This window comes from Thalia democratica, chromosome 2 (assembly GCF_965202585.1).
Source record: "Thalia democratica chromosome 2, ktThaDemo2.hap1.1, whole genome shotgun sequence".
In the NCBI taxonomy this organism is placed as follows: Eukaryota; Metazoa; Chordata; class Thaliacea; order Salpida; family Salpidae; genus Thalia; species Thalia democratica.
In genome coordinates this window covers 73517472-73545427 of record NC_139166.1, presented here as the reverse complement: position 1 = coordinate 73545427, position 27956 = coordinate 73517472, and the positions used below count along the sequence as shown (strand labels likewise).

General features: G+C 25.3%; 1 protein-coding gene across 1 annotated transcript; it reads right to left on the bottom strand.

The window, feature by feature from the left end:
- Positions 1 to 8606: 8606 nt before the first annotated feature.
- Positions 8607 to 26744, bottom strand: LOC145828931 (polyubiquitin-B-like). Its single transcript, XM_082936676.1, has 8 exons — positions 26652 to 26744; positions 13080 to 13162; positions 12763 to 12776; positions 12378 to 12593; positions 11385 to 11606; positions 9635 to 9859; positions 8828 to 8889; positions 8607 to 8654 (listed from the first exon to the last, which is right to left on the bottom strand). Exons 1-8 carry the CDS (start codon positions 26742 to 26744, stop codon positions 8607 to 8609), a joined length of 963 nt encoding a protein of 320 aa, XP_082792802.1.
- Between the last annotated feature and the right edge of the window lie 1212 nt (positions 26745 to 27956).

Below are 27956 nucleotides of genomic sequence, written 5' to 3'. Positions count from 1 at the left end.
GGAAGATGTAGAAGTCGGTAGAAGAATGATGCGTCTCACATGCGATGGTGAGCACTCTTTTTGTCAGGAATGCATTGAAGGATGGTTTGCTGATCATAATACGTGCCCTATCTGCAGGCACACATTTGTCTGAAGTTTAAATTTATAATTTTAAAACATTTTTTAATGAAACGAAACTTGATGTAGTTTTATAAATTTTAAAATATATTAGCTGGTTTAGTTAATTTTATTGTTAAAGATGGAAAACATGACTTTTAAAAAGTTTTTACTTTTATGCATACATTTGATTTACACAGAAGTCAGCTCAAATTTAACTTATAACGTTTAATTCTTAGACAATACTCAAATGTTAATATTTCATTCTTATAGTATCACTTTAGATACTACAGAGCTTATATTTTTTTTTGAAATATTTACTATATGTTTTTTTCTAACATTATTAATATACTTGTACACGTAGTGCTAGCTTTATGTACTATGTGTAGAACGTAAAAAAATTACTTGAATATTGCCCTCTAATTATTTTATTTTTTCGAATCTTTAAATAAATAGAAAATTAATTTTCAATTTACTATTTTGTATACAGTTCTAAAAAAATTTTAAAGTTTCATATTATGCTGCAGTCCGTTTTTAGACACTTAGCATTTAAAATCCTCTGGAGATTGAAAGGTAATAAAGTTTTAACTGTTTTTAATTTATAATGGTTCTAACATGATTAAGTTCTTTATTTTAATACTTACTAGAGACATAAGCATTTAAGTTACTGTTTAACTATCTTTTTATGCATATTTTGTTAGCTAAACTTGTAAAGTATAAAAATATTTTAATAAAAAAAGTACATATACATTTAGTCAAGAGGTCAACTAGTTTTGCCCCATAGTTAAATATTCTACAAAACTGCTTGTTCTGATTTGTAAGTAAGCAGTTATAATTTAATATTTTTGATCTCTTAACATCAATTTTCTTCAATTTTTTCCTGATTATCTTGGACTAGATTTTCTCTCACATTTTTACAAAATGCTTCTGCTACAGGCGGACTGGCTAGAGCAGTTGTCTTCAAGGTGTACTCTGGTTTGCACAAATTTTTCTTAGGTACACGAAACTTTGTTACGGTTGCACGAAATTTTTTTGTGTGTTTAAAAGATTCGGAGTTTATTTTATTTATTTCGTTAAACCATAAGTTCAACATTTTATTGAAATTCAGCTCTGATGATTTTTTATTGAAATTACTTTATAAGCTATTCGGCTATTTGACCATTTTAGTACTCTCAAGGCTAAAATCAACTCAGTTGAACAATTCTTCTCTAGAATAAGCAAACACGTTATAATGAAAATAAAACAACGAGTGTGAAGTTAGCTTGAATATATTTTATTTAATGTACACACTTTTGATCTAAATACTTTACTTGTGTTAATAGATTATTAATTTTGTTTTATTCTAGATAACGGTCCTTTGTTTTTAATTATGAAAAAATTCATTGGATTATAGTTCAATTTTTTGAGTGGGGCTCTTGAAAAAATGTTTTTTTTTTTTAATTTTTTTTTTAATTTTAAGATTTTGAGTAAAAACAAAATAATAATAATATTTTTTTAATCTTCTTAATAACATGTGTATAAATGGCTATATATATTTTTATTTACTAGTTGTCAATATTTTGCACAATTTTGCCTTGATAGAGTTCTTTATGAATTATGAATTCAAACTCATTAAATAAAAAATCCATAAATAAAATCTATTGAGGCCAAACAAAGCAAAATATTGACAGTTAGTAAAAAAAAATTATAGCCAGTTGTATACATATTATTATAAAGATAAAAAAAAAGTATTTATAATTTTCTTTACTCAAACTCATAAAATAAAATAAACTATACAATAACCCAATTTTTCTAAAGGCCCCACTCAAAAAACCAAACCCCAATCCAATGAAATGTTTTTTAAATTCAAGACAAAGGGCCGTTCTCTCGATAATAAAAAAAAGTTTCAATTAGCTACTAAGATAGAAAAATAATTAGATCCAAAGTTCGTACATTTAAAAAAAATTATTAAAGCTAACTTATCACACTCGTAATAAAACTACAGTGATTTCTTCTAAAAATGTTCAAACATTGGTGAGATGAGGACCTTCCATTACAAACAAGAGGGAGACATAAAACCTTTAGGATATCTAAAATAGTAGTTTGTTCTCTTAACCAATTATTCTTTTTCAACTTTTTATAAATTTTAGATATCTGCATTTATTAACTCTGCAACTAAATTTAAACGCATTAAGATAAATATAAAGTAAAGAATATTTAGTGTCTAGTAACTCAAGGTTCCAACACACCCATGATACTTAATATACTATGAAAAAGTCTGCACAGTATAAAACTTTTATAATTCTCAGGACAACTCAAGCTGGTTTAAAGTTTTGAACTAGCACAGACCAGCTTGGTTATTTTTAAGATTTTTTAAAAATGTCAAGCTAGTTGCTTTTTAAATCTTGAATAAGATCTAATAGTTTCCAGTTTTAATAAACTGATATTTTATTAATTTTTTTCAAAAACTTGATTTCTGTTGGTTTAAAAAGTTAGTCGAATTTTTTTATCTATTCATTCTATAATTTTGTGTCGTTTTTTCGCTTTCTTGTTTATATTAAATAAGATTTAACAAAAAAAGTTAATGGAAATAAAATGCCCAGTAATTAGTTAATTTTGCATCATACTAAGATGACAAAGTACCAGTTGAATTGTTGAAATGTTTTACTAGATTAATATTTAAATTAAAATTGTGCAGTTTTTTCATTCAGCGGACAAGATGAAGAAAAATAAAATATTAGCTGGCCAGAACACTCAAGTTTTATGTGACACACGAAAATAAGTAATTTTTTTTTTGCCAAAATGCTAATTATATCTGACCTTTTTTAATTATGAAGTTTTATTTCCTATAATTGAAATTTAAAAAATTTCTGTACACATTTTACTTTTTAGAATATCTAATGTAAGTTTTACCTCTCGCTAGCCGAATTCCAGTTAGATAGAGTAAGTATTTTCAGAATGGTTATTTTCTATAGTTTCTTAAGTAAAAATTGAGCGATACAATTAAAATTATTATTGTGATAATAAGATTTGTGAAACAACTTATAGTTTTTGAAACATAAAGAAGTGCATAAATTTTTAGTAGTTTTCCATGAATAAATAAACAAGGTTCTAAAAACAAAGCACGGAAAATGCTGCAGCATCCTTATATAAAAAATTAAAGTCCTTTACGTGTTCATACCACAAGCGGCTAATTTAGGGGTACACAGAAATAATTTTACGCAGTTTAGTGTGCAACAAATTTTATCAGCTTGAAGACCACTTGGTTAGAGGACGGCTGTTTAGGATCTTTGTTACAGATTTTATGACATCTACTAGTACCTTGAATTAAATAGTAACATAGTAAATGCTACTTAAAAATAAAGACACATAAAAAACGAATTCTTTTATATCTAGTAAAAAAAAAAACTTAAACTAAAAACTAAATTACAGTACCATTCTGAAAACTGTACTTTTAATTTTTTAAACATAATTTACGATACTGTTTATTGAACGATAAAAAATACGCTCAAAAGGTTTGATCCGAGATCCTGGTATACAAAAACCTTTCGGTTAACGTGTCATAAACCAGAACAGTTTAACGTCATACCCAGAATATATGTTAAAAAATATAAAAATTAAAAAGAAATAGCTTTACCTTAAGTTAAAGTTATACTTAATTATTTACTAATACATTTTGTAAAAAGAAAATATCAATAAAGTATATATAGTAGTGTTAAATTGTTTTAATAAAATCTACTTACTATTAAAAATAAGTAAAGTTTTCTACAAGTTTTGTTATTTTATTTCAATTTAAATCTTTTTTTTAATATATGTATAGTTTTATGAATAGTTTTTATATTTAGAAATAAAGTAAACAATCTGTTTAATGTGGGAGGTTCCTAGTCTGATTATAACTAGAAGCAGTATCAAAAAACAGCAATTATAGTAAGTGTATTTAGAACCTCTCGTGTCTTTACGCAATTTTTCTGTGGACACAATATGCGTAAATAAGCGAGAGGTTGCTGAAGTTCAAACTTGAACACCTTCTACAAAGCCCACTTGAAGGGCATTCAAATAATTTATTGAAAAAGTACGATTTAAAAAATGCTGGTACATATGTTTTATAAAGCTTTAATCATCAGCCAGTTAAATTCAAAATAAAAAGCGCTGTACAAAACAAAGATTTAAAAGTTATGCAAATAAACAAAGAACAGTATGACGTAAACAGTAAAAATTAAATTACAATACCATTTTGAAAACTATACTTTTAATTTTTAAAACATAAGTTACGACATTGTTTATTGAACGACAAAAAATACGCTCAAAAGGTTTGATCCGAGCACCTGGTGTAAGAAAAACCTTTTGGTTATCGAGTCATACACCAGAACAGTTTAATGTCATGCCTAGGATATACCTTAAATAAATTCAAAAATCAAAAAGAAATAGCTTGACATTAAGTTAAAATTTTACTTAATTACTTACAAATACATTTTGTAAAAACAAAATAGCAATAATGTATATATTGGAGTTTTTATTTGTTTTTCCTTGTTGTTTTCTGCGTATCTTATCGATTTTGTTCAGATTTTTTTTTTACTTTTGATACGATACTTCTTGCTTGGTAATGAGAAATTAATTTATTTTAACATTTCATAGAAATTGTTATTAAAAGTTTTAAGCAAAGTAAATTAATATTTATAATAGTATGTTAAATATACAATGTTATATATAAAATAAGGTTAAAGTTCAAACTTGAACACCTTCTACAGAGCCCACTTGAAGAGCTTTTAAATAATTTAGGAATACGGTTAGAAGACGATTTTGAAATAATGGTACATATGTTCCATAAAGCTTTAATTTTTCATAAAGCTTTAATCATCAGCCAGTTAAATTCAAAATAAAAAGAACTGTACAAAACAAAGATGCAACAGTTATGCAAAAAAAAAACAGTATGACGTAGTATTGTGCATTACAAAAATTCAGTACAAAAATCGATCTTCCATCTAACTAATCAAACAACTAAAATTCACCAAGACAACAGTTAAATGATTGTATAATACTTCAAAATGTATTATATTTTAAGAGGAGGTTTTTCATATGTCAACAAGACGATATAAATTCGCTCTTCTTATTTAAATAACCTTCCTTTTTTAACGCATACATAACAACCGTTAGGGAGGTTGTTTAAATAAGAGGAGCGAATACATATCGTCTTTTCGACATATGAAAAAGCTCCTCTTAAAACACAATTAATTTTGAGGTTTTTCATAGTCATTTAACTGTTGTCTTTGTGAACTTTAGTTGTTTAATTAGTTAGATAGAAAATCAATTTTTGTACTAAATTTTCGTAATGCACAATATTACGTCATACTGTTTTTTGTTTTTTTGCGGTAGGACTTTTTGTATGTAGTATTTTATGGGCACTATTTTATGGGTAGAATTGCTGCAATCAATTCTGCCCATAATTTGATGTGGTGTCATTTAAATTATGGGTAGTATCTAGAGGTTGCTGCAATTAAATAAAAATAAAATACTGTTTAGGCCTTATATAAATATTATGGAAAGTTTTAAATTTATAAACAAACAAACAAAAAATAACTCGAAAGCCCATAAACTAATAGTTTGATTTATTTGTACATTTATTTAAGTTATATATTGTAAACTAACAGAAGTAGTGACTTGACATGTTAAAAGATTATGGATATTTTTTTTTGTTTGATATTTAATAAAGAAAAAAAAAAACTTTAATACACTTCAACCAATTGTTTGATTTTTAAGTATTTTTTTGTAATTTATATTTTTTATACTAACAAAAGTAATGGTTTAGCATACTATAAATATTTTTGATATCTTTTTTATTAAAGATTTGATATACAAAATTAAAAAATTAAAATTGAACACACATAAACCAATTGTTTGATTTATAGTTGTACATATGTAATTTATATTTAGTAACTTATAGAAGTAGTAGTTTGGCCTTATGTGTACTATTTTATGGGCACTATTTTATGTGTAGAGTTGTTCAATCAATTATGCCCATAATTTGATGTGATTTCATTTAAATTATTGGTAGTATTGAGATGTTGCTGCACTTAAGTTGCTGGAATTAAATAAAAATAAAATACTCTCTAGGCTTTATATAATATTATGGATAGTTTTAAATTTATAAACAAACAAATAAAAACCAACTTGAATACACATAAACCAATTGTTTGATTTATTTGTACATTTTTTTAAATTACATATTGTAAACTAACAGAAGCAGTGACTAGAATTTTTAAAAGATTATGGATTAAATAAAGAAAAATAAAACTTTAATACACTTCAACTAATTGTTTGATATGTAAGTTTTTTCATTTTATTTATATTTAATAAACTAATAGAAGTAGTAGCTTGGCCTTATGTCTGCTATTTTATGGGTACTAGTTTATGTGTGGAGTTGCTTCAATCAATTATGCCCATAGTTTTATGTGATTTCATTTAAATTATGGGTAGTATTTAGATGCTGCTGCAATTAAATGAAAATAAAATACTGTTTAGGCCTTATAAAAATATTATGGATGGTTTTTTATATTAAAGTTTTTATACAAACGAAAAAAAATAACTAGAATACAAATAATCCAATGGTTGAATTTATTTTTACATTTATTTAAATTGTATTTTGTAAACTAACAGAAGTAGTGGCTAGAATTGTTGAAAGATTATGGATAGTTTTTTTATGCAATATTTAAAAAAGAAAAAAAAATTGAATATACCTAAACCAATTGTTTAATTTACAAGTAACTTTTTGTAATTTATATTATTTGTACTAACAAAAGTAGTGGCTAGACTTATTAAAAGATTATGGATATTTTTTTATTTAAGATTTAATAAATAAATAAAAAACTTTAATATACTTAAACCAATTGTTTGATTTATAAGTATATTTATGTAATTTATATTTTTTAAACTAACAGAAGTAATGGCTTGGAATATTATAAATATTTTTGATATCTTTTTTATTTAAAATTTTATAATCAAAATTAAACACACATAAACCAATTATTTGATTTATGATTGTATATTTGTGACTTGTATTCAGTAAACATATAGAAGTAGTGGCTTAGACTTATGTATACTATTTTATGGGCACTATTTTATAATTTTAACAAAATTTTTAACTATTATATTTTAAGACAATATAATTTAAACAAATGTACATAAAAATAAAACAATAAGTTTATTTGTAACTAGCCACTCTTTTATTTTTCATTTAATTGGAGCAACATATCAATACTACCTATAATTAAAAGAAATCACATCAAATTATGGGCATAATTGATTGCAGCAATTCTACACATAAAATAATGCCCATAAAATAATACACATAAGGCCAAGCCGATACTTCTATAAGTTGACTAAATATAAATTAAAAATAAACTTATAAATCAAACAATTGATTTAAGTGTGTACAAAGTTTTGTTTATTTCTCTTTATTAAATCTTAAACAAAAAATTATTCATAATCTTTTAATAATTCTAGCCACTACTTCTGTTAGTTTACAAAATATAATTCAAATAAATGTACAAATAAATCAAACTATCGGTTTATGAGTATTCAAATTATTTTTTATTTGTTTGTTTATAAATTTAAAACAACAAAAACTATCCATAATATTTATCTAATGCCTGGACAGTATCTTATTTTCATTTAATTGCAGCAACTTAATTGCAGCAACATCTCAATACTACCCATAAAATTAATGACACCACATAAAATTATGGGCAGAATTGATTGCAGCAAATTCTACCCATAAAATACTACCCATAAAAATACCGACCCGTTTTTTTGCATAACTTTTATATCTATGTTTTGTAGAGTGCTTTTTATTTTGAATTTAACTGGCTTATGATTTAAACATTTATGAAAAATTAAGACTTTATGAAACATATGTACCAGTATTTTTTAAGTCGTACTTTTTCAACAAACTATAATATTATATAGACATAGATATATTATTACTTATATGACGTATGCTTGTTTTTTATTTAATTAAAACTATACTTCAAGTAAGTTTTAGGTAATTCTGTTAACAAAATTCATAAAGCCGTTTATGTTTGTATGTAGATATTAAACAAGTTTAAAATTTTTTAAATGGTTCATACGAAAACACAATTATTCACTAATATTTTGAAATAACATTTAATCATATAAGGCCTTTTAGATACCAGAAAGCTTCTTAAACTATTAATTAATATGAATGATTTATTAAGTCAAATAAAAATGTTAAATCAAATACTTTGTGATTTTAATTAACTTAAATTTGTATTTTTGGTTAATGAAATTAATTTTCAGTTCTCGATTGAGTTTTTTTTTAATTTTTTTTCTGATTTACGTTTGTTTAGTTTTGTTTGTGAAAACATGCAATATAAAAAATACCATATATAAAGTAAAAGAAAAAAATTACTTAGTTTGTTTGTTAACTTAAAAGTTTAGAAAGCCCTGCTTTAAAGCAATAAAACTTTTTTAAGTGTAAAAAGTGAGTTTACAATGTCAGTTTAATGCGGTTTAGTTCACAAGTACTTGACGCAAGAATTCTGGTCGTGAGGTGTAATGTAGTGCTAAATAATTTGTTTGAATATATAACATAAAAAAAACTACAAATTAATTAAACTTTCAAAAATTTATTAAGATATAGAACAAGTTATACTGCGTAATAAAGCATTAGAGAGATCTTCTATCATTTCAAACTCAAGCGAAGTATTGACTTGTGTGTGATTTTGTAAAAACCCACATCTTTTTCGTTTTCCAGCTTTCTACGCCCCAACTTCAAGCATTGTTCCTCCACTGATATGTCTGAAAGTTAAATAATCTTGATAAATCTCAATATACTGTAAGAAGTTAAGACTGCTGTCAAAGTAGACTTACAAACTAAAATAAAGCATTTCATTATATTTTTAACAAAACTTGAAATTGTTTTAGGTTTTAATAGATTTACTTATATAATACTAAAACAGCTATACATACTAGAAATAAATTTTATAATAGTCAAATTTTTAAAGTTTAAAAAAAAAAAAACTATTATTAGTTTAATTTTATATGCTACATTCTATCAAATACGAAATGTTTATATTTAAATGTTAACTCGATAAAGTTAAAATTAAATAAAGATGACTAGTTGTCTCCATTTAAAAATAATAATATATGCCAGATTTCACTAAAGTTAGATAAACTAAAATTCTTATGTACAGTTAATTTACTTTAAATTTGTTTGAATAAATGAATTAAAAAGTCTAAATTTTAGACAATATTTCTTATTGTAAGAAATAGAGTTTTTCTTTTTGTGAAAAATATTTTAAAATGTGTTAATTTAGTTTTATTTTCAACAAACAGAGTGCTTATACTAATGCTATTTCATTGCAATTTGCTTTAGAAGATATTTTAATTTATTAATAGAAATTTTACTATAAGTTGCTCAGCCTAACAAGGTTTTTTGATTATTGTTTTCACCGCGAAAAAATTTCTAATTAGTCCAACTACTTGAAAGATTGCCCATATTTTTTATGGTGTTAAAAAATATTTTATCATTTTATTTGTGTACCTTCGTGTTCTTCAATTCTATCCTTGATATCCTCTATTGAGTCATCTGAAAACAGACGAACTTTGAACGATTTTCTATCCGTTTTTATAAGTATTCCGTCGTTGGGAATAAGTCTTGGTACCACGTGAATGGTATCCTCATCTTTGACGTTAAAGTCAGCAAATACGTCATCGTCATCAAATTGTCTTCCTCGAAAGAGTAAACGCTGAAGCCTTTTAGGGATACCTAATGATAAAAAAATTGTTATTATTAAACTGTTATTTTACTCTTTGATTCATAAATTCTTTTAATTTTTCAGCATGAAAATACTTTCTCAAGTACCATACACATGTGAAAGTTTATAAATTCTGGTATCTTTTTTTCAACAGTATCGATTAAAAAAATAAAATGAAAGTTTAAAAAATGTTATGTGTTTATATTTTTGACAGTATTTATACTACATTATTGTTAGTGCAACGCTATTATCACATACAAAAGGCTTGAGAATATATGTGAGGCTTAATGTCGTAAACTATAAAAGTGACACCAAAGAAATGTAAGTATGAAAGAAAGAAGTATTAAAAATTACTCTCAATATTTTATTATTAAGAAGAGCTTTCAGCTAATACAGAATCATAAAACTTTTTAAGTTAAAGTTTATTTTTTTTATAAACACAATTACAAAATCTTGATAAATAAGTACTACAGCAATAAAAAAACATTAGTTACCCATTATTTAATCAGTATAAATAAATATATGGTTAATAAGAGTTAATACAAAATTACCCAAAATTTTCTTACGAGTTTTTGTTAATACAGTGTGGTCATGAAGCCACAGACGTAGATGGGTAGAACAGAGTTTTTGTTCTCAAAAAATACTTTTTTTATTGTGTACTTTGAGTACTTTTTAGCAGCCATATAAATTTAAATGTAACCACCTCAAAAGTTACTTTAAACTCTGCGTATTTTAATAACAGTGCTTGAAGAAACTAAACATTTGCCTAATTCTTCAAAAAACTTTAAACTTATAGGATTTTCAGAACTCCTCTAAACATATAATTTAACATATTAAGTTTTAGAAAAAGTGTCAAATTTTTAGGTTAACAATTACTTTTAAGAAACTTTATTTCGTTGGTAAGAAAATTGGCTGTAATTGTAAATACTTTTAGTATTTTTGTGTTATTAACATAGCCTAAATTTTGATTTAGAATAATGCAAAAGTTCAGTGTGATTCTACTTTTTCAAATAGAAAAACCACCCTTAACTCAGCTTATATTTTTTCTTGAATAAATTGAGTAACAATTATCTACATACAATTTAAAAACAAAAAATCAGTTCTATCAAACTGTGTATAACATTTTGTCCGATATTTAGTCTTTAGAAATTAAATTTCCTTTCCATTAATAATAATCAAATACAATTTTTTTACAAACTGTTAAACATTAAAACTAATTTCTCACAATAAATACAAACTTTCATTTTTATCAACCAAAGTTTGTTTCTAACGTTCACTACTCACTAGTATAGTTTGGCTTATTATATACAAACCATATATATAAACTAAAATAATACAATAGATCTTTAAAACTAGTCTTTTTGAAAGAAAATTGTTTTATTATTTTCTGTAACCACAAGTCAACTATAAAATACACAAAAAATTATTATAAAAAAAAGTTATTCCACAAACTACATAATCTTATGATTTTGGTTCATATGAATAGAACCATTATTGATATTACTAGTATAACATACAACAATTTATAACACTTACGTTCACTTTGTTTGATCTTATCCTTAAGACTTTCAGTTTTGTCAGAATCTCTAACAACAAAGGTTATTCTATTTCCGTTCAAAAAATACACGTAAATTTTCAATTCACCAGCTAGTCTCAAACCAATTGTTGAATTTTCCGTGATTTTGTAATCCATCAATGTTTTCCCATCTTCTAACTTTTTGTTTTCAAATTTCAAAATTTGTTCTTTAAATGGTAAACCTGACATATAGTAACAAACAGTAGTGAGTTGAAAAAGCATGAAGCTAACTTTCAAAAATAAAAAGAACATTATTAAGTTTTTAATACTCGTTTACCGACTGTTATAAAAAGTTTAATCAGGGACATAAGTATAATAAAAGCAAAGTGTGATAGCATTACTTTTATACTACTATTTATTTCAAAATAAAATTTTTATGCACTACATACAAACTAAGCCGTAAAAACTATTAGGCTAACAAATAATCCTAATGATAAAATAGATAAAATAAAACCGCAGAACTTCAGAATTTTTACATTATAACTATTTATAATTAAAACAGTATATTTGTGCTAAAAGCTATATAATTTTAGTTAAGAAAGTTTGTAACTATTTATCAGAACAGCACGAAATATATCCAGTTATATAGTTTTAGTGTATTTAATTAAATTTCTTAAGTAGTTTGTTTACTATAGTGTAAAGAACTTATAAGACAAAGTTTAAAATTTTTAACTAAATACTTGTTACAACATTAATTCCAATAAACTAAAGTACTTATTTTTAACATAATAAAAAAATAAACTATTTTAATTTTCAAAACTAATCTAGCTAGTAAGTAAATTACTTTTTACTTTATACTGCTATTCTTCAACACAATTGAGGAAAAACTAACTAATTTAAACCAAATATTTTATTTGCAAAGTATATCACTAGTTTTTGTTAAAGCTTTAAGCTATAAAAAAAACTAACAAGTTTAAGTATTTTAGTTAAAACAAAACGAACTGTACTTATACCTTGATCATCTTGAATTCTTGCTTTAACAACTGAGCATGTGTCTTGGGGATCAACTTCAACTGTGAACGTGTCACTGTTCAACCTTTCCACTTTGAGTTGCATCCTCAGCACAAGTTGAACAGTTGATCCATTTTTGATGTTGTGGCCACTCAGAGTTAATCCATCTTCCAATTGTTTTCCGTCGAATATCAAACGTTGCATGTCGAAAGGAACACCTGTGAATAATCGGACTATTTTTAAGATTTTGTTTAAACTAAATGTTTTTTATTATTCATAATCTAATAACTAAAACTTTAAATCAGTTCTTTTGTTTAGTTTGTACTTGAAAAGCCTAGCTGGTTAAATTCATATGGTTTAGACAAAGGTTTCCATAGTCGGTCATACAGCTCCCTTCGGGGCTGTTTAAGAAGTTTGGAAAGAACAAAGAAAAATGTGAACGCTCCCAACTTTGGTCAACGGATTAATGTGAAGAAAGACCTTTCGGTCATCGAGCCTCACACCATTTATTTGTAAAAAAACTTTGATCCATTTTATTTGGAAATTTAATTAAATTTAACTTTAAGATCAATGTAAATGTAATATTTATCCTTAAACTGAACAAAGAATTTAATTCTAAAAGAAAAAAATAAAGTGTGCAATCTTTTAAAAACCCATTACTGCCCATATTAACTACAAAAACCATAGTCTATACAATAATCTACCATGGGCACCACACCGTCTCCTCCCTAAAATTTCGATCATGTACATTCACATTTTCCTTGTTGCTCTCTCTACAAGAACATCCCTGAAAATTGCAACAAAAAGGTCAATTATAAAACAAAATTGAGAAGTAGTGAAATTGCTATGTTTAACATATTTTCCTTTTATATATGTAAAAAAAAAACTTGAGTATAATCATTAACTGTAGAGCATAACCTGTTCTAATAAAATCTACAGACCTATCTGTTAAGTGCAAAAAGCAAAAACATTCAGTATTTTCTTATACTTGTTTTATATGTAAAGTACTTATTCAAGATAAATATTCCTCATGCTAATAAATACCAGATACATAATTTGTCTCTTAAAATATTATTAAATAATTGTAAACTTTGTTTATACTTGTAAAGTAATGATTAAAATTAACTGGCAATATACCTTTTTTGACTACATAAAGACTCCTAACTCATACAAAAACATGTTTTCAACATATAATTTTATTTTTTTATTTTTATACTGGTAACATTATCACTCCAGCTTTTAAAATTCATGCACCTTTTAGCTCTATTTACAAGTTAATTTATCTCTTTAAATTTAGTTTTACTTGCTCTACCCCAACTAAGTAATTCGTTTCTAACATAACTCTTCAGAATTAAATTAAAAATGTAATACATAGAGTTTTAATTTAAATACTATCGTGTTTTCTATAAAATACCTATTGTCATTAATATTTTTGTTTTTAATGATTCAACATGGTTAGACCAATTAAGATAACTGTCAATTGTGAAAACCTAATATTTAATATTATTCACCTTTTATATAGTTGAACTGCCAATTTTTATACCTAAATTCATAGTTTTTCAAAATATCAGTTTTGTCAGAATAGAAGAGCATGTACTTTGTTTTGTTTAAATTTAGCCTAGGCCTGTTGTCCATTGACCATCTTGATACGATTTTTAATCTGAAGTTTAGGTATTCATTATCTTTTTTATAGGTGATTGTCTTAAATGTTGTATATAAAAGTGTATCATCAGCAAAGTTTATGACTTGTTGTGTTGTATTATGTTTTAAGTTGTTGTTGAACACGAGTCCTAAATTAGAGTCCTGTGGCACTCCCGTCTTGACGCTTACACAACTTAATGTATACCCTGCAAAATCTACAAACTGTTTTTTTTTTTCAGTGAGAAACGATTCCAAAGATTTAAGCAGTTTTCCCCTAATTCCATAACACTCTAACTTGTTTAACAAATTTTTTTTGTCTACTCAGTCAAATACCTTACTTAAATTTTACAACACTGCAAAACAGCATTACTTTCAACAAAAAAAGTCAGTGTACTCTCCACAAACTCTGATGAAGCTAGAGTAGTATAATGTCCTTCTCTAAAAGCAAACTGGGAGCTATTAAGTATACTAATTTTACTAAAGAAAACTATATGATCGAATATATATAGCCTTTTTAATGATTGTTTTGATATTTGACTGGAGTGGAATTGGTCTGTAAATAGCTGGAACTTTTTTTGAACCTAATTTATATATTAGTAATACTTTGGCCAATTTCAAAGAACTAGGATATACACCTTTTTAAAATGCAAAGTTTTTAGTCTATTAAATACTGGTGCTATTTGAGATTTCATCAGTTTTAGCATTTTAACAGAAATGTTGTCAGCACTATTTGCTACATTTGATTTTGAACTTTTTATAATATCAGATATTCCTTTTTCATGAATCTCAAACCAGACAAAACTCTTATAGTAACTTTTTAGGCCATTTGTAGAAAAGTTTTGGTAGCTTACTGGATTTAGACAAGTTTGTTTTCCAATATTTGAAATATATAGCTTAAGTCATTTACAATATCAACTGGTTTAGATAAGGATTTTTCATTAATTTCAAGTTTGTGAGCAAACTCATAGCTTTTCTTTTGTCTGTTAATAGTTTCATTAATAATCTTTTAAGTATCTGCTAAACTTTTATAACAGTTCTGTGATATTTTTTCAAAATAACTTTTCTTTTAAATTGTTTTAATTTTTGTCATTACTTTCTGTGTAAAACTAAAATTATATTTGCACAGCATTTTATACAGTTTTGTTTATACCTAATAGATTTCAGTATACATTTAGTTATCCAGGGTTTCAACATTAATTTTTGTTTGGATTTTGACAGCTTTCTTGTAGTCATGTTTTTTTCAATTATTTCCTTAAGTTTTTTTAACAAACGTTCAAACTATAATCTTATAGAATCCTTGGAATTAGTAATCTTACATATTTGAATTTCAGAAAGAATATTAGAGCTATCAGTTGAGAGTTTTTTACTGTTGATTTTAGAATAGCTCTGGTAAAATTGAGTTTTAGCACTTTTTTCAGTTTTTGAAAACTTACAATTTAATAGTCTTACATACAAGTCTTACATATAATGAAAAATGTTCAGAAATATCAGATAACAAAAAACTTGAGTATTCTGGACTTTTTGGTTATTTTATATAATAAAAGTGGTCGATTAGTTTTATCCTTGATGGGTAACTCTAGTTGGTACATTAATTGAGCGTGTAAGTCCAAGTATATGAATTCCATTAAAATAGTTTTTAATTTATGTTTTCTATATTTCTTAAAGAACTTAATGTCACCAGTTATGCAAAATTCCTTATTTTGAAGTATATTAATGTTTTTAGTTAAGTCTCTTGTTGAAATTACTGAAGGAGGAAAGATTAATTCAATTAAAACACTTTCATTATTTTTTCTTATTGATATCTCCAAGCAGACAGACTCATAAGTTTTACTAGTGAAAACAAGATCTGTTCTAACTGTATATATTATAAAGTAACTAACATATATACCAACTCCTCCTGCTTTTGATAAGGAATTTGTGTAGTGAAATGTGTATTTGTACTATAATGGTGTCCAGATCAACATTTTTATTTAACTAACTTTCACAGACCCCTACTATGACTGGTGAAATTTTACAGGATAATATTAATTCTTCTAGTAGAGATATGTTTCTTAATAAGCTTTTTATGTTTTAATGTAACAAACGTAAGTCATTATTTACTTCTTTGATATTTAATCTGCCTGCAGAGGTGTACTTGGAAACGTGGCATTATAACAAAGTTTACAAAAAAAAGTTTCATTCTCGTTTAGTACATGATTTTAAAACTGGTTTAATGTTAAGGCTGAATATTTCAAATGAGTCTATACATTACATAAATTACACTGACACAGTTTTGAAATAATTTGCATGCGTTATTGCATACTCATCATCAGGGGTCGGCAAACTGCGGCCCGCGGGCCAAATGCGGTCCTCGAAGCTAATTTCTGCAGCTCGCGAGGTACTTTTTAGTTTAAAAGAGTCTTTTTTAATAAATATAAAAGAAAATATTTTAAAATAAAAACTTACACTAAGGCTCTTAACTTAATAGTTACTCTTAACTAGTGCTGTTTTACTGCTTATTTTGTAGAATTTTGATTTGTAATTGTATTTTTATACTAATTAATATGATGATGATGCAACCATTGGTCACTTATATTACAACAAATACAATCACTATTAATATTTTTTACAAACGAGACATGTATATACATTATTATTAATATTAGACATCATATATACTGTTCTTTATAAATAAATTCAGATAGATCTAGTTCAGGGGTCGGCAGGCAGTTGGTGGTCGCGGGCCAAATTTCTAGTTTCCAAAGTCTTCGCGGGCCGCAGTTTTAGTTTTAGTGACATTTGAATAATCTTATGGTTTTACTTTTAGTCACACTAGAGAAAAATTTTACTTTTATTCATCTTTTATTATTTAAAATTACTTTTAGCTATACATAGAATGCCTATTCAGATTAATAAACATTAGATTATGATTTACATTGACTAATATACTTTAATATTTATGTACTAATATTGCTAATGAAATATGTACTTTCATAAGCACTTAATTAGTTAAACTTAATACTTTTTTTTTACTTACAACCTAACTCTCTATAAGAACCTAACTTGAAAGACAATTTATGGGTTACTTTTATACAATTGTTATATCGTCAACACTTTTTCATATTTCTAAGAATATTTACTTCGAATAAAGTTTTTGCGAGTTAAATAATTTACACTCATTAAGAAATTTAGTAATTGGTTAACATAATAAAATTAATACCTGTTTGTATTCCAAAAAGCTAAAACAAATGATTTAACATCACTAATTCTAAAATACTTTAATAAAATATTTTATTAGTAATTAGACTTTTAAATGGTTGCCACTAAAAAGCAAAAAATATCTGACAGGTATCAAACCAGCTTAAATTTATTAAAATTTCAAAAAGCTTATAAATAGTTGTTAATCAAGCTTAAATACCTAGTTAAAATATCATCATTATCAAAAAGTACAAAAAGTGTAAGAAAACAAGAAAAAAATACAATTAGTAAACTACACAACAGTCATAAAAACTATTCTGAGAGTTGGAAGATTTTTTTTAAATGTTTGAAATAAAAGCTTTACACACACCTGAGTTTTCAAGCTTTTAAAATAGCCTGTTTGTGTAGCAATCCAGTTAATATAAAATTCATACATAAAGAAATAACAAAGGTTATTAACAGTATATAAATTACATGCCAAAAATATATAAGTCAGGTGGAATTTACAATTAAGTTTCTTAAACAAGTTTAACAAAATTATAAAATTTTATTAAGTCATTAGCAGAGTAGAATTTTTTTATTAAGTATGATAGCAATTCTATATTTGCAATAAGAATATTGCATTTAAAAATGTTAATTGTAAAATATAAGACGAGCTACAAGTATAAAAAAAAAAGCGTTAGTTAGGAGTAAATGCGAGAAACAATAATAAAAAAACACCAAAGTCATTTCCGACAAAGCACATTATTATCTTCAGTAACTACAGAATAATCAGAAAAAATTGTTAAGGCAAGTAATAAAGTAGCAAAATTTATTACCTAAAATGAGTTATCGTTTATAATTGAAAACTTTTATAAAGAATTGATGTTGGCGGTAATGAAAAACTTTTGTTTATTTCTTCAAAGACAACATGAAGTCGTGTTTAGGAAATGCATTAAGGTTATAAAGTCTCATAAATCAAATTAGGACTTTAATCAAACTGTTAACGTAAGAGCACTGATAGAAAAACTATTGCTCATCTGAGAATTTTTATTAGAGATTCTTTTACTAACTTTGACATATTAGTATAATTTCTTGGTTTAATTCCAACGCGAAGCACAACAATCGGTGAAATTTTTCAAGTAAATGAGCAATGTACCAATACGGAGTTTTTGGAAGTACAATTCCTTCTTTTATTTTAAGTATAAAATTTAATTTAAGTTTAAAAAAATGTCTTAAAACATTTATCAATATTGAAAATACTGTTATACTACTATAATATATTTTTTAATAAAAAAACATTTATTTGGTTATTTTTTTGAGTCAAATCAAATTTCTTTACTTTAAATGTAAAAATTGTTCGAAATTCCAGGTTTTTTCAATAATTCTCAAATTAAAGTTTTTTTCCAGAAATTTTAACCGTAAATTCACAGATTCAAAGCTTTTCCGGGACCCAACTTTTTTGGCAACACTGATTGTTCATTCTTTAATGTACACAATAATATAAATAATATTTTAAATTATATCAGCTGCAAGACTTAAAATTTAACATATATTAAAACTCAAACTAACACTGTGGATTGAGCAAAACATACATCATAAGTTTAATTTGCCACTCTTTCAAGCAAAAAAGCCAGTCTGAGTCAACAAAAACATTACTGATATTTTTGTATACAAAAAGCAATTCTAGCCAAAAACTTAAAAAATGGCTTAGTTGGCCTGAGATTTGAAGTCTTCAAATAGTGATAGTTTGAGTGTGTGGCAAAGTTTAGTTGTTTATTTGCTTGAATTTAGCTATTTTGATTAATAATGTACAAACTTTATAAATTTATCATACCTATATCTAGTTTATATTAAATAGGTAGCTCGAAAAAACAGCAATTGTGTGTATTGATATGCAAGGCATAAAAATTAACTTAGCTTGAAATAAACAATGTTCGAAAAATGGAATGTATTCAAAACAAAAACTATATTAACTTATGTCATATTTATTGTTTTAAATGTGTCTTTACAAATTCAGATATGGCATGTATAAATAACAATGTTAGAAAAGTATGCATAAACTAAACTTAAACTAACTAAAATATTAAATAAAAAGTGGTTTAAAATATGAGCATTTTTTTAAGTTGGTGTGCATAGAAAACTTATAAAAAATTTAAATATGTCAAAACAAAAATCAAATGAACCTTTTTTTTTACGATGTTATTTTAAATGTATTCACACTAAAATATAACATTTACAAACGAAAAATTATAAAAGAAACTGAGGTATAAAAACTACTGAAAAAGAATACCTAAGCTATAAAGAAATGACACTTTAGTTAATTACTTTGCATTAATTTTGTACAAAATGGAAAATATTTGCATTTAGTTTATTTAATAAATAAGTATTATATAACCAACTTATTAATTCCAAGCACTCTTGACACTTTTTTTTCCAGATAATTACTTACTGTTGTAAAATAGAAGTGATTATGAAACTGAGAAACATATCCTGTTAGAATGCTAATCTGTCTTTTTCACATATTTATATGTTTCACTAAAACAGTAATTACTTGAAATTATTTTAAATGTTATAGAGAGACTTAAAATCAAACTAATCAAATTAAGTCGAATTACCGAAAAAAAATAAGTAGAAATATAATTTTGCTCAGCGGGCCACATTTACATGCTCGCGGGCCACAAAATTTTCTTTCGCGGGCCGCATTCCATTCAAAAAAATAACGTGCTCGCGGGCCGCAGATTTACCCTTCGCGGGCCGCAATTGGCCCGCGGGCCGCAGTTTGCCGACCCCTGATCTAGTTTATCAAACTAATTTTTCTATTAGAAATCTACAATGTTTCTAAGTGGGACTGCATCAGAGCTTTTAGATTTCCTAAAAATAAATATTCCATTTTTTGTCCAAACATATCTCCAGTTGTATTTTTCCTGAAACAATTGGCATGATATAACATTTTTTGGTTTTTGGAGTAAGATTTTTGTTAACAAAAGCTTTTTTAGCACCATCGATGACCTTTTAAAGTTTAGCTTTAGCAAGATATTTTTTATATTTAAATACGTAGTTTCTTTGATCGATGTTTTATTATTTACTAAGATAGGAGTTACCACATACTGTAGCATTATTTCTGTTTTTATTCACCAGTCTTCAAGATTATTAAATATTAACTTCCCTAAGCTAAGAATCTACATTAGTCATTATTTTTACAGTTAAATCAATTACCTCTTTTTTTTTTAAGTGTAATCCACAAAGAGTTGTTTATTGAACAAAAACAAAAACATGATCAAAAATTTTTTGGTCCATGGACCTTTATACACAAAAAGAGCTCAAAGTCATCGAGTTGCATACCCAACTTAAACAAAATTATAATGAGCTACAAATAAAAAAAAATATATATTTACAGTCAAAGTTTAAACTATAAAACGAAAAACTCTATGAAAAATGAAACTATTTTTTTTTTAAATATTAAACATTTTTCTAAAATTTAAAATAAGTTTTATATACACATGTATCTAACATTATAAACACAAAAAAAATATAGTAAACTCTATCTGAAATGCTTTTCATATTAAAATAAATCAACAATTTTAGCAAATAATTTAACCTTTTATATAAGTTAAAAAACAGAAATAAAAAATTAGTAAATAAACTTGAAGTTTTTTTTAAATGTATGTTTAGCAGTTTGTACTCTACTATCAACTTATTTCAACTTATTAAAAAAAAAGGTAAAAATGGATAAAAACTATAACATTAAAAAAGAATAAGATATAATAACTATGAATATATAAAATAAAGCTGCATTGTTCTAGTAAAAGTAAAATAAAGCAGTATCTTTAATGAAAAATTTTTGCATAAACTAGATAAAGTGTATAAAAAAATATATTCTTTTAATTAAAACTATCAGTTTTTAGAATCTTCAATAAATTGCTAAATATAGAAATTTAACTACACCAAGACAATAATATAAACAACTACAAAAACATACTTCTATTTGTAAACACGTTTTTATTTTATTATTGCAAAAAAAATAATGATAATGAAACAAGTAAGATCAAAAACACTAATGATAATAAAATAAGTCAACTCATTACTAGTTTTAAGTTTTATCTGTGAATTCAGCTCATGATTATATATTTAACTTTCTTTGTTTTCTAGCAAAAGTATTTTTAGAGACTATTAATTTTATTTACACATATAAAATGTAGACTATGAAATTGTTTACTAGTACACTATTAACCTACAAACAGAAAAATAATATACATATATATATGTTACAACTTTCTATAAACTAGACTAAACCAATTCTATTCAAACCCAATTAAATTGTTCGAAAAAAAAATACCTACTTAGACGAAAATAATCTAATGTTTATAGATACAGGGTTACAACACATTTTTTCAAATTTATTTCCAGGTTTTCCTAATTTCTTCCAGGTTTTTAAAATTACACACTTTTGGGGTTTTTTTTAGTATCAAGTTAATTTCTATTGAAGAAACTGTGTTAAACACAATAAAAGCATTGAAAGATACTGTAAAGTTAATTTAAATGTGTTTTTTAACATAAAAAGTTTTTTGATGATGACAAAAAATATTTATTATATGATAGATTTTTTATGTCAAATCAAAAATTTACAACTGAAAATGTTTAACTTATAAAAATTGCAGGTTTTTCCAGGTTTTTGATCAAGTTTTCTGGTTTATCCAGATTTTTCTTTTCAAAATTTCTCAAATTCCAGGTTTTTCAAGTTTTCCAGGTTTCCAGGTAAAGTGGCAACCCTGTAGATAATAATAACAAGAAAAAAAATCTCCTGTTCACCTCATGCAAACTCTCTTGAAATAGATGATCATTTAATAAACTATCCTTTAGTTCAACCTGGAACTTTCCAAGATAACTTTAGTCTTTTAACTTAATAGGTAGGTCTATTCAAAGTTAACTACCTTAATTAGCCATTTATTTATGAGCATTACTGCTTTTAAAATTTGATAAGAAAATATTTTTTTGAAGACCTTGTTTAATGGCAATGAATTTTAGTTACAATTTTAAAGTAACTCATAAACTTTACTAGTAAAAAACATTCAAACTCCTAACTCATATTTGATTAAATTTTTATATTATTTTTTTTTTGTTATTTTCAAATTTTTTACACTCTCGTTGAACTTTTTAAAGTGAATGCACTTGAGTGCTTTATAAAAGAGTACATTAACTTCATTAAGTTTCATTTTATTGGTTCTGCCCTAGCATAACAGACCATACCTTATATGGCACACAAAAAGGGAATTAAAAATTAAGTATGAAGGTTTTTCATTTGAAAAGTACCTTTTTTTGTAAACAACACCAATTGCCTTTCAGTAATTTACCTGTTACCATTTCAATTTGTTCCGCCCAACTTAAACTATTAATCATTATCACTCTTAAGTACTACCTAGGTAATTTTAACATTCTTTCCTATAAGATTTTTTTCCGATAAATCTCCCTGTGAACTTAAACTACTTTTATCCTCTTTCAAACCTTTTAACTGGTTTTTGTCACTTAATTATCATCTACCAACTTGCTTACTTTGTCAGTTAATTCTTTACTTTGGTTCACAACAATTTCAAACTTTGAGTTCATAAACTGAATTGTAGTATCTAAATCTGTTTTAATTTTTTTAATTTCTTTAGCAGTTTTTAACATTTTTTTTCACTTGCAAATCCCTTTTTTATTTCAACTACCAATTCCTCCTTCACAATTTTTTCATCTCTACCATCAGAGCATTCTTCATTATTTGAAATTCTTCTTTCAAAACTTAAGCTTGTCTCGTTTTCATTTTATTTAATTATTATTCACTTTATTCAAATAGAATAAATAGAAGGCCATAATCTGCAAAGAGACTAAAGAGGGGTCATTAGCAGTAGAAGGGAAATAAGGTCATATTTTGAAGTTTATACTAATTATTTAGGAGTTGATGATAAAAAGCAAAAAGCCTTTAGCGAATTGTATTCAAATAACAGTTTAAGTCCTAAACCAATGTTCTAAAAATGTTATTTAATACAATACAAAAAAATCAAAAACATAAGTTGATAAGTTAATGGAAACAAATAAAGAATTTTTATTTTAAATATGATTGATAACAATACTAAACTTAAACTTTTAATACTTACTAAAATTTTATAAAAAGAATTGTTAAAAAAAACAATGTACTTTTTAAAAAACCAATAAATATAAAAAAATAAAAGAAAATATAAGAAAATATAAATATAAAAAATAAAAAGTATATATTGTTTATACTTTCTAGCTGATTTCACACACAAAATTTGAAATTTACATTTTTAAAGTATGTAGTATGTTTGTAAAAACATAACAATAGCATAATTTTAAAACAGCCTAAGATATAATCAATACTTAAAAAATTTTAAACTTCAAATCATTAAAATATAATCTTAAAAGTAAAGTTTCAACTTGTAATTCTATAACAAAAATATACAAAATATATTAAGTACATACTTTTTTTCTATAGTAGTTGGTTAATAAAAAGTATGAATTATTATTGATTTACAAGTAAATCAATGCTAATTTATGAATAAAAAAGATTACAAAAAGAAAAACTATAACTTTAACTTATCTACCTTTTAAAAAAGTTCAGGTTTGTCACTCTTTGAGTCAAAAAATCTTCCTTGAGTGACCAGAAACTTACCTGAGTAACATTAAACTTCCCTGAGTTTTTTTTTTTCAAATCCTTAAAAATGTTATTACTATTTAAAAAACTATAAAATTAATTCTAATAATATTGACGAACTAGCCGCAAGGGTAAAAAGTTTTTCAATAAGAACTATAAAAAGTATATAAAGCTTTTTTTTTAAGATATATAGAAACTGGGTTAACAAAATCTCATTCAAGATCTAGAATAAAATTTCATTAAGATTTAAAAAAAAAATCTTATAAGTTCTCTGAAATAATTAGAAAAAACCATAACTGTCCTGAGTTTCTCTGAGTTATAAAAAAAATAATCAAAATTCCCTGAATTCCCTGAGTTTCTTAAGTTTGTGGCAACACTGTAAATTGTAAATAGATACACTTTTTTTTTCTGATACAAGGCTTAATTTATGTTAACTTATGCTTATCTTCTTTAGTTACTTTTTAACTCTATTTTATCAAGACACATAAATGTAAAGTAATTTTAATTTACTTATTTAAGTAAAAGTTGGTATAGTACTAATATTTTTATTTCAAATTAGCATTGAGTTAGGTTTAGATCAATAAAAATGTCATTTTGTTTAGTAAAAATTTAGTGAAAACTCTAACCTTCTCGATTTTGAATTTTTGCTTTCAAAGTTGAATTTGTATCAAGTGGATCAACAAAAATTTTAAAATTTTTGTTTGTTTGTCCCAACTTCTCAACATAAATATGCATTTTTGCTAAGTAATCTGCAAATTTCTATAAAAGTAAACTTTATTTTACTAAATAACAACAAGTTTAATAAAATGAATTTACAAAACAGTTAGAAATAAATTGAAAAATCTTGTCTACTTAAAATAATGAAAAACTTCATTAAACTTTTTTAACTGAAATCATATTTGAGGTGTCTCTCTAAAAATAAATAATTCTTACTCTATTCTATTCATACTTTTATGTCTTTTTATTAGAATTGCATTTTCTACAGTGACTTATTAGAGTTAAATAATTTATATTCATTCAGATATTACCTTTTTAAAACTAGCTTATAAAATTTATATTTATATCTTTAACTTTATACTAAAAACAGTATTAACTGATTATCACCGATTTTGTTAACCTGGTGCATAAAATTTTTAGTAAACTCAAAAAAGGTATTAAAGTTAAAACCTTGAGACTTAAACTTACAATTTTAAATTAATAAACAAACTATTGGTACTAAAGTGATAGAATACACAGGTTTGTTAATTTTAATTATTTGTGACCAGTATAACTTTGATTTAAATTAAAGTTTGTAACTTGTTTTCAAGTTGTTACTTAACATTGTATATAATCAAAAAGTAAAAATCATTTTGCATATTACTATTGTAAGCTAAAAAGTCTCTACAATTAAATTTGTTATAAAATTTGCAAAAAAAAATTTATTTGACTTCATACGTTTATTTAAATATGATATTTTGTATACCTTTCTTTGTTAATTACTATATAAATTCTATTTATAAACATTATATTAACTTCTGACACGTCCTAATCTACTATTTTAGTTGACAAACTTGAGAATTTTTTGTTAATTAGAAACATTCAAAAAATTAATAAATGTATTCATATAATAAAAATCAGGCTGGAATCGAAAGTTTTCCAGGATTATCCAGTTGGGACCGGATAATACTTTCAAATTAGGATGCGATTGGAATCGGATCTAAAAAGGCATTATGCGGCATGATACGGCAGTTCACTAATTCGAAATGGTTTAGTTCTCCAAGAGATAATTTTTACGGATTCTTGCCGCCGATTTAAAACGTTGCTTACCCCTATTCTATTGCATAAAATATTGCAAAGTTTTTTCCTCAAATATATTTAGAATTAGTTTATACTATATAATTTAAAATGTAAGAATATGTCTATTGATAATTTTACTTGCTTCTTTAGACAATTACTTACATTCGGATTAAAAGTATTCAGCTTCTATATTTCAAAGGAGATATTTTTATGATAAGTTGAATTTTAAAAACAGCTATTTCTATGTACAACAAATAAGTTTTTGTCACGATTTATCTGAGTTTTAAATATTCATGCAACAAGTTATATTTTCAAAGCACTACACTGTTTGTTAAAATATTTCTATAACTTCTTAATTGTTGTTTTTAATTTCTTATGGCAAAAATAAACAGTTTAATTTTTTTTTGCAAGCCCAAAAATGGCTAATTAAACTTATAATTTTTTATACGAGCTTTAAAATTTTTGTCATTCTTAAAATTAAAATGTATTAAATTTTTTGCTAAAGAACAAGTTAAACTGATTTCAAAATATTTCAACTTAACAACCAAGATGGTCCTTAGACCCAACTTTTTAAGCACTTTTTTGTGACTAAAAAAAAACTAATTATTAAAACTTTATACTAAATTATAAAAGACTCGCTTACGTTTTAATTTCAGTAAACACTAAATATTGTTTCTTTTATCCTTAATATTGGTATATACCTTAAATGGTATACTAACATTTCCAACCCGCGTTTAATTCCCACTCACACAATTCCCGCCCGCTTAATCCCACCCAGATCAAATCCCACCCGAAACAATTCCAACCCGTTCAAATCCCACCCGAATCAATTCCCATCCGATCAATTCTAACCCGATCAATTCCCACCCGGATCAATTCCCACCCATATCAAATCCCACCCGATCATTTTCAACCCGAATCAATTCCCATCCGATCAATTCTCACCCGATCAACTCCCACCCGATCAATTCCCACCCGAGTCAATTCCTACCCGAATCAATTCCCACCCAAATCAATTCCAATCAGTTTAAATTACACCTAAAAATCTTACCCGATCAAATCCAACCCAAATCAAATCCAACCCGATTGATTCCCTCACTTTCAATTCCCATTCAGGTAAATTATCACTCGAGTGAATTCTCATTCGACTCAATCCAGTTCATTTATATTTGAAATGAAATAGTTATCAACCTTTATATATGTTATACGGTTAGTTCAGATCAATAGCTTTATGCCTAAATTATAATCCGTTTAATTTTTGTACATATAAAGTTTAAAAGAAAGATTGATTACAAGTTTCAGTCAAGTTCCATTCTTTTTAAGTTTAAAATTTCATATTAACTCACATATTTCGACCAAAAAAGTTTTCTTTAATAACGTTTAACAATTAAGTTATTAATATACAGTAACCTCTCGCTTATTAACACACATTGTGTCCTCAGAAAAATGCGTAAAGATACGACAGATCGTAAAGATACGAGAGGTACCAAATATAGTTACTATAATGGCTGTTTTTTGATATTGCTTTTAGTCAAAAGCAGACTGGGAATTTTCCCCCTTTCAACAATTTGTTTACTTTATTTATAAATAGGAAAACAAAACATACGACTATACAAATATTAAAAAAAGGATTTAAATCTATACATTATAATGTTACTTGTAGAAAAATTTATGATATGTTTACTAACAAAACAATTAAGATTTGTGTTAAGTGTAAGCTCTATATTTATTAAGTATCACTGCTATTTTTTGCTAGGAAGTTTCATTAGATTTCCTTTTTAGGTATTTATTCAAATATAGGGCAAGAGTGCTGTATTTTTAATTTGAGTTTTCAACTCTCATTATTTCTAAATCTCATTCAAGATCTAGAATGAAATTTCATTGAGATTTTTAAAAAAATCTTAAAATTTCTCTGAAATAATTAGAAAAAACCATAACTGTCCTGATTTTCTCTGAGTTATAAAAAAAAATAATCAAAATTCCTTGAATTCTCTGAGTTACTTAAGCGTGTGGCAACACTGTAAGTTGTAAATAAATATAATTTTTTTTTCTGATTCAACGCTTAATTTATGTTAACTTAAGCTTATCTTCATTAGTTACTTTATAACTATATTTTATCAAGACACATAAATATAAAGTAATTTTAATTAACTTATTGAATTAAAAGTCAGTAAAGTACTAATTTTTTTATCTTAAATTAGCATTTATTTAGCTTTAGATCAATAAAAAAGTCATTTTGTTTAGTAATAATTTGGTGAAAATTCTAACCTTCTTGATTTTGAATTTTTGCTTTCAAAGTTGAGTTTGTATCAAGTGGATCAACAAAAAGTTTAAAATTTTTGGCTGGTTTTCCTAA

Coding starts and splice junctions, on each gene's coding strand:
- LOC145828931 (XM_082936676.1), bottom strand. CDS start 26,744: ATGAGAATTCACTCGAGTGATAATTTACCTGAATGGGAATTGAAAGTG. Junction 11,607..12,377: donor AAGAATTCAAGATGATCAAG/GTATAAGTACAG, acceptor ACTATATGTCAG/GTTTACCATTTAAAGAACAA. Junction 9,860..11,384: donor TAAGATCAAACAAAGTGAAC/GTAAGTGTTATA, acceptor TTTTATCATTAG/GTATCCCTAAAAGGCTTCAG.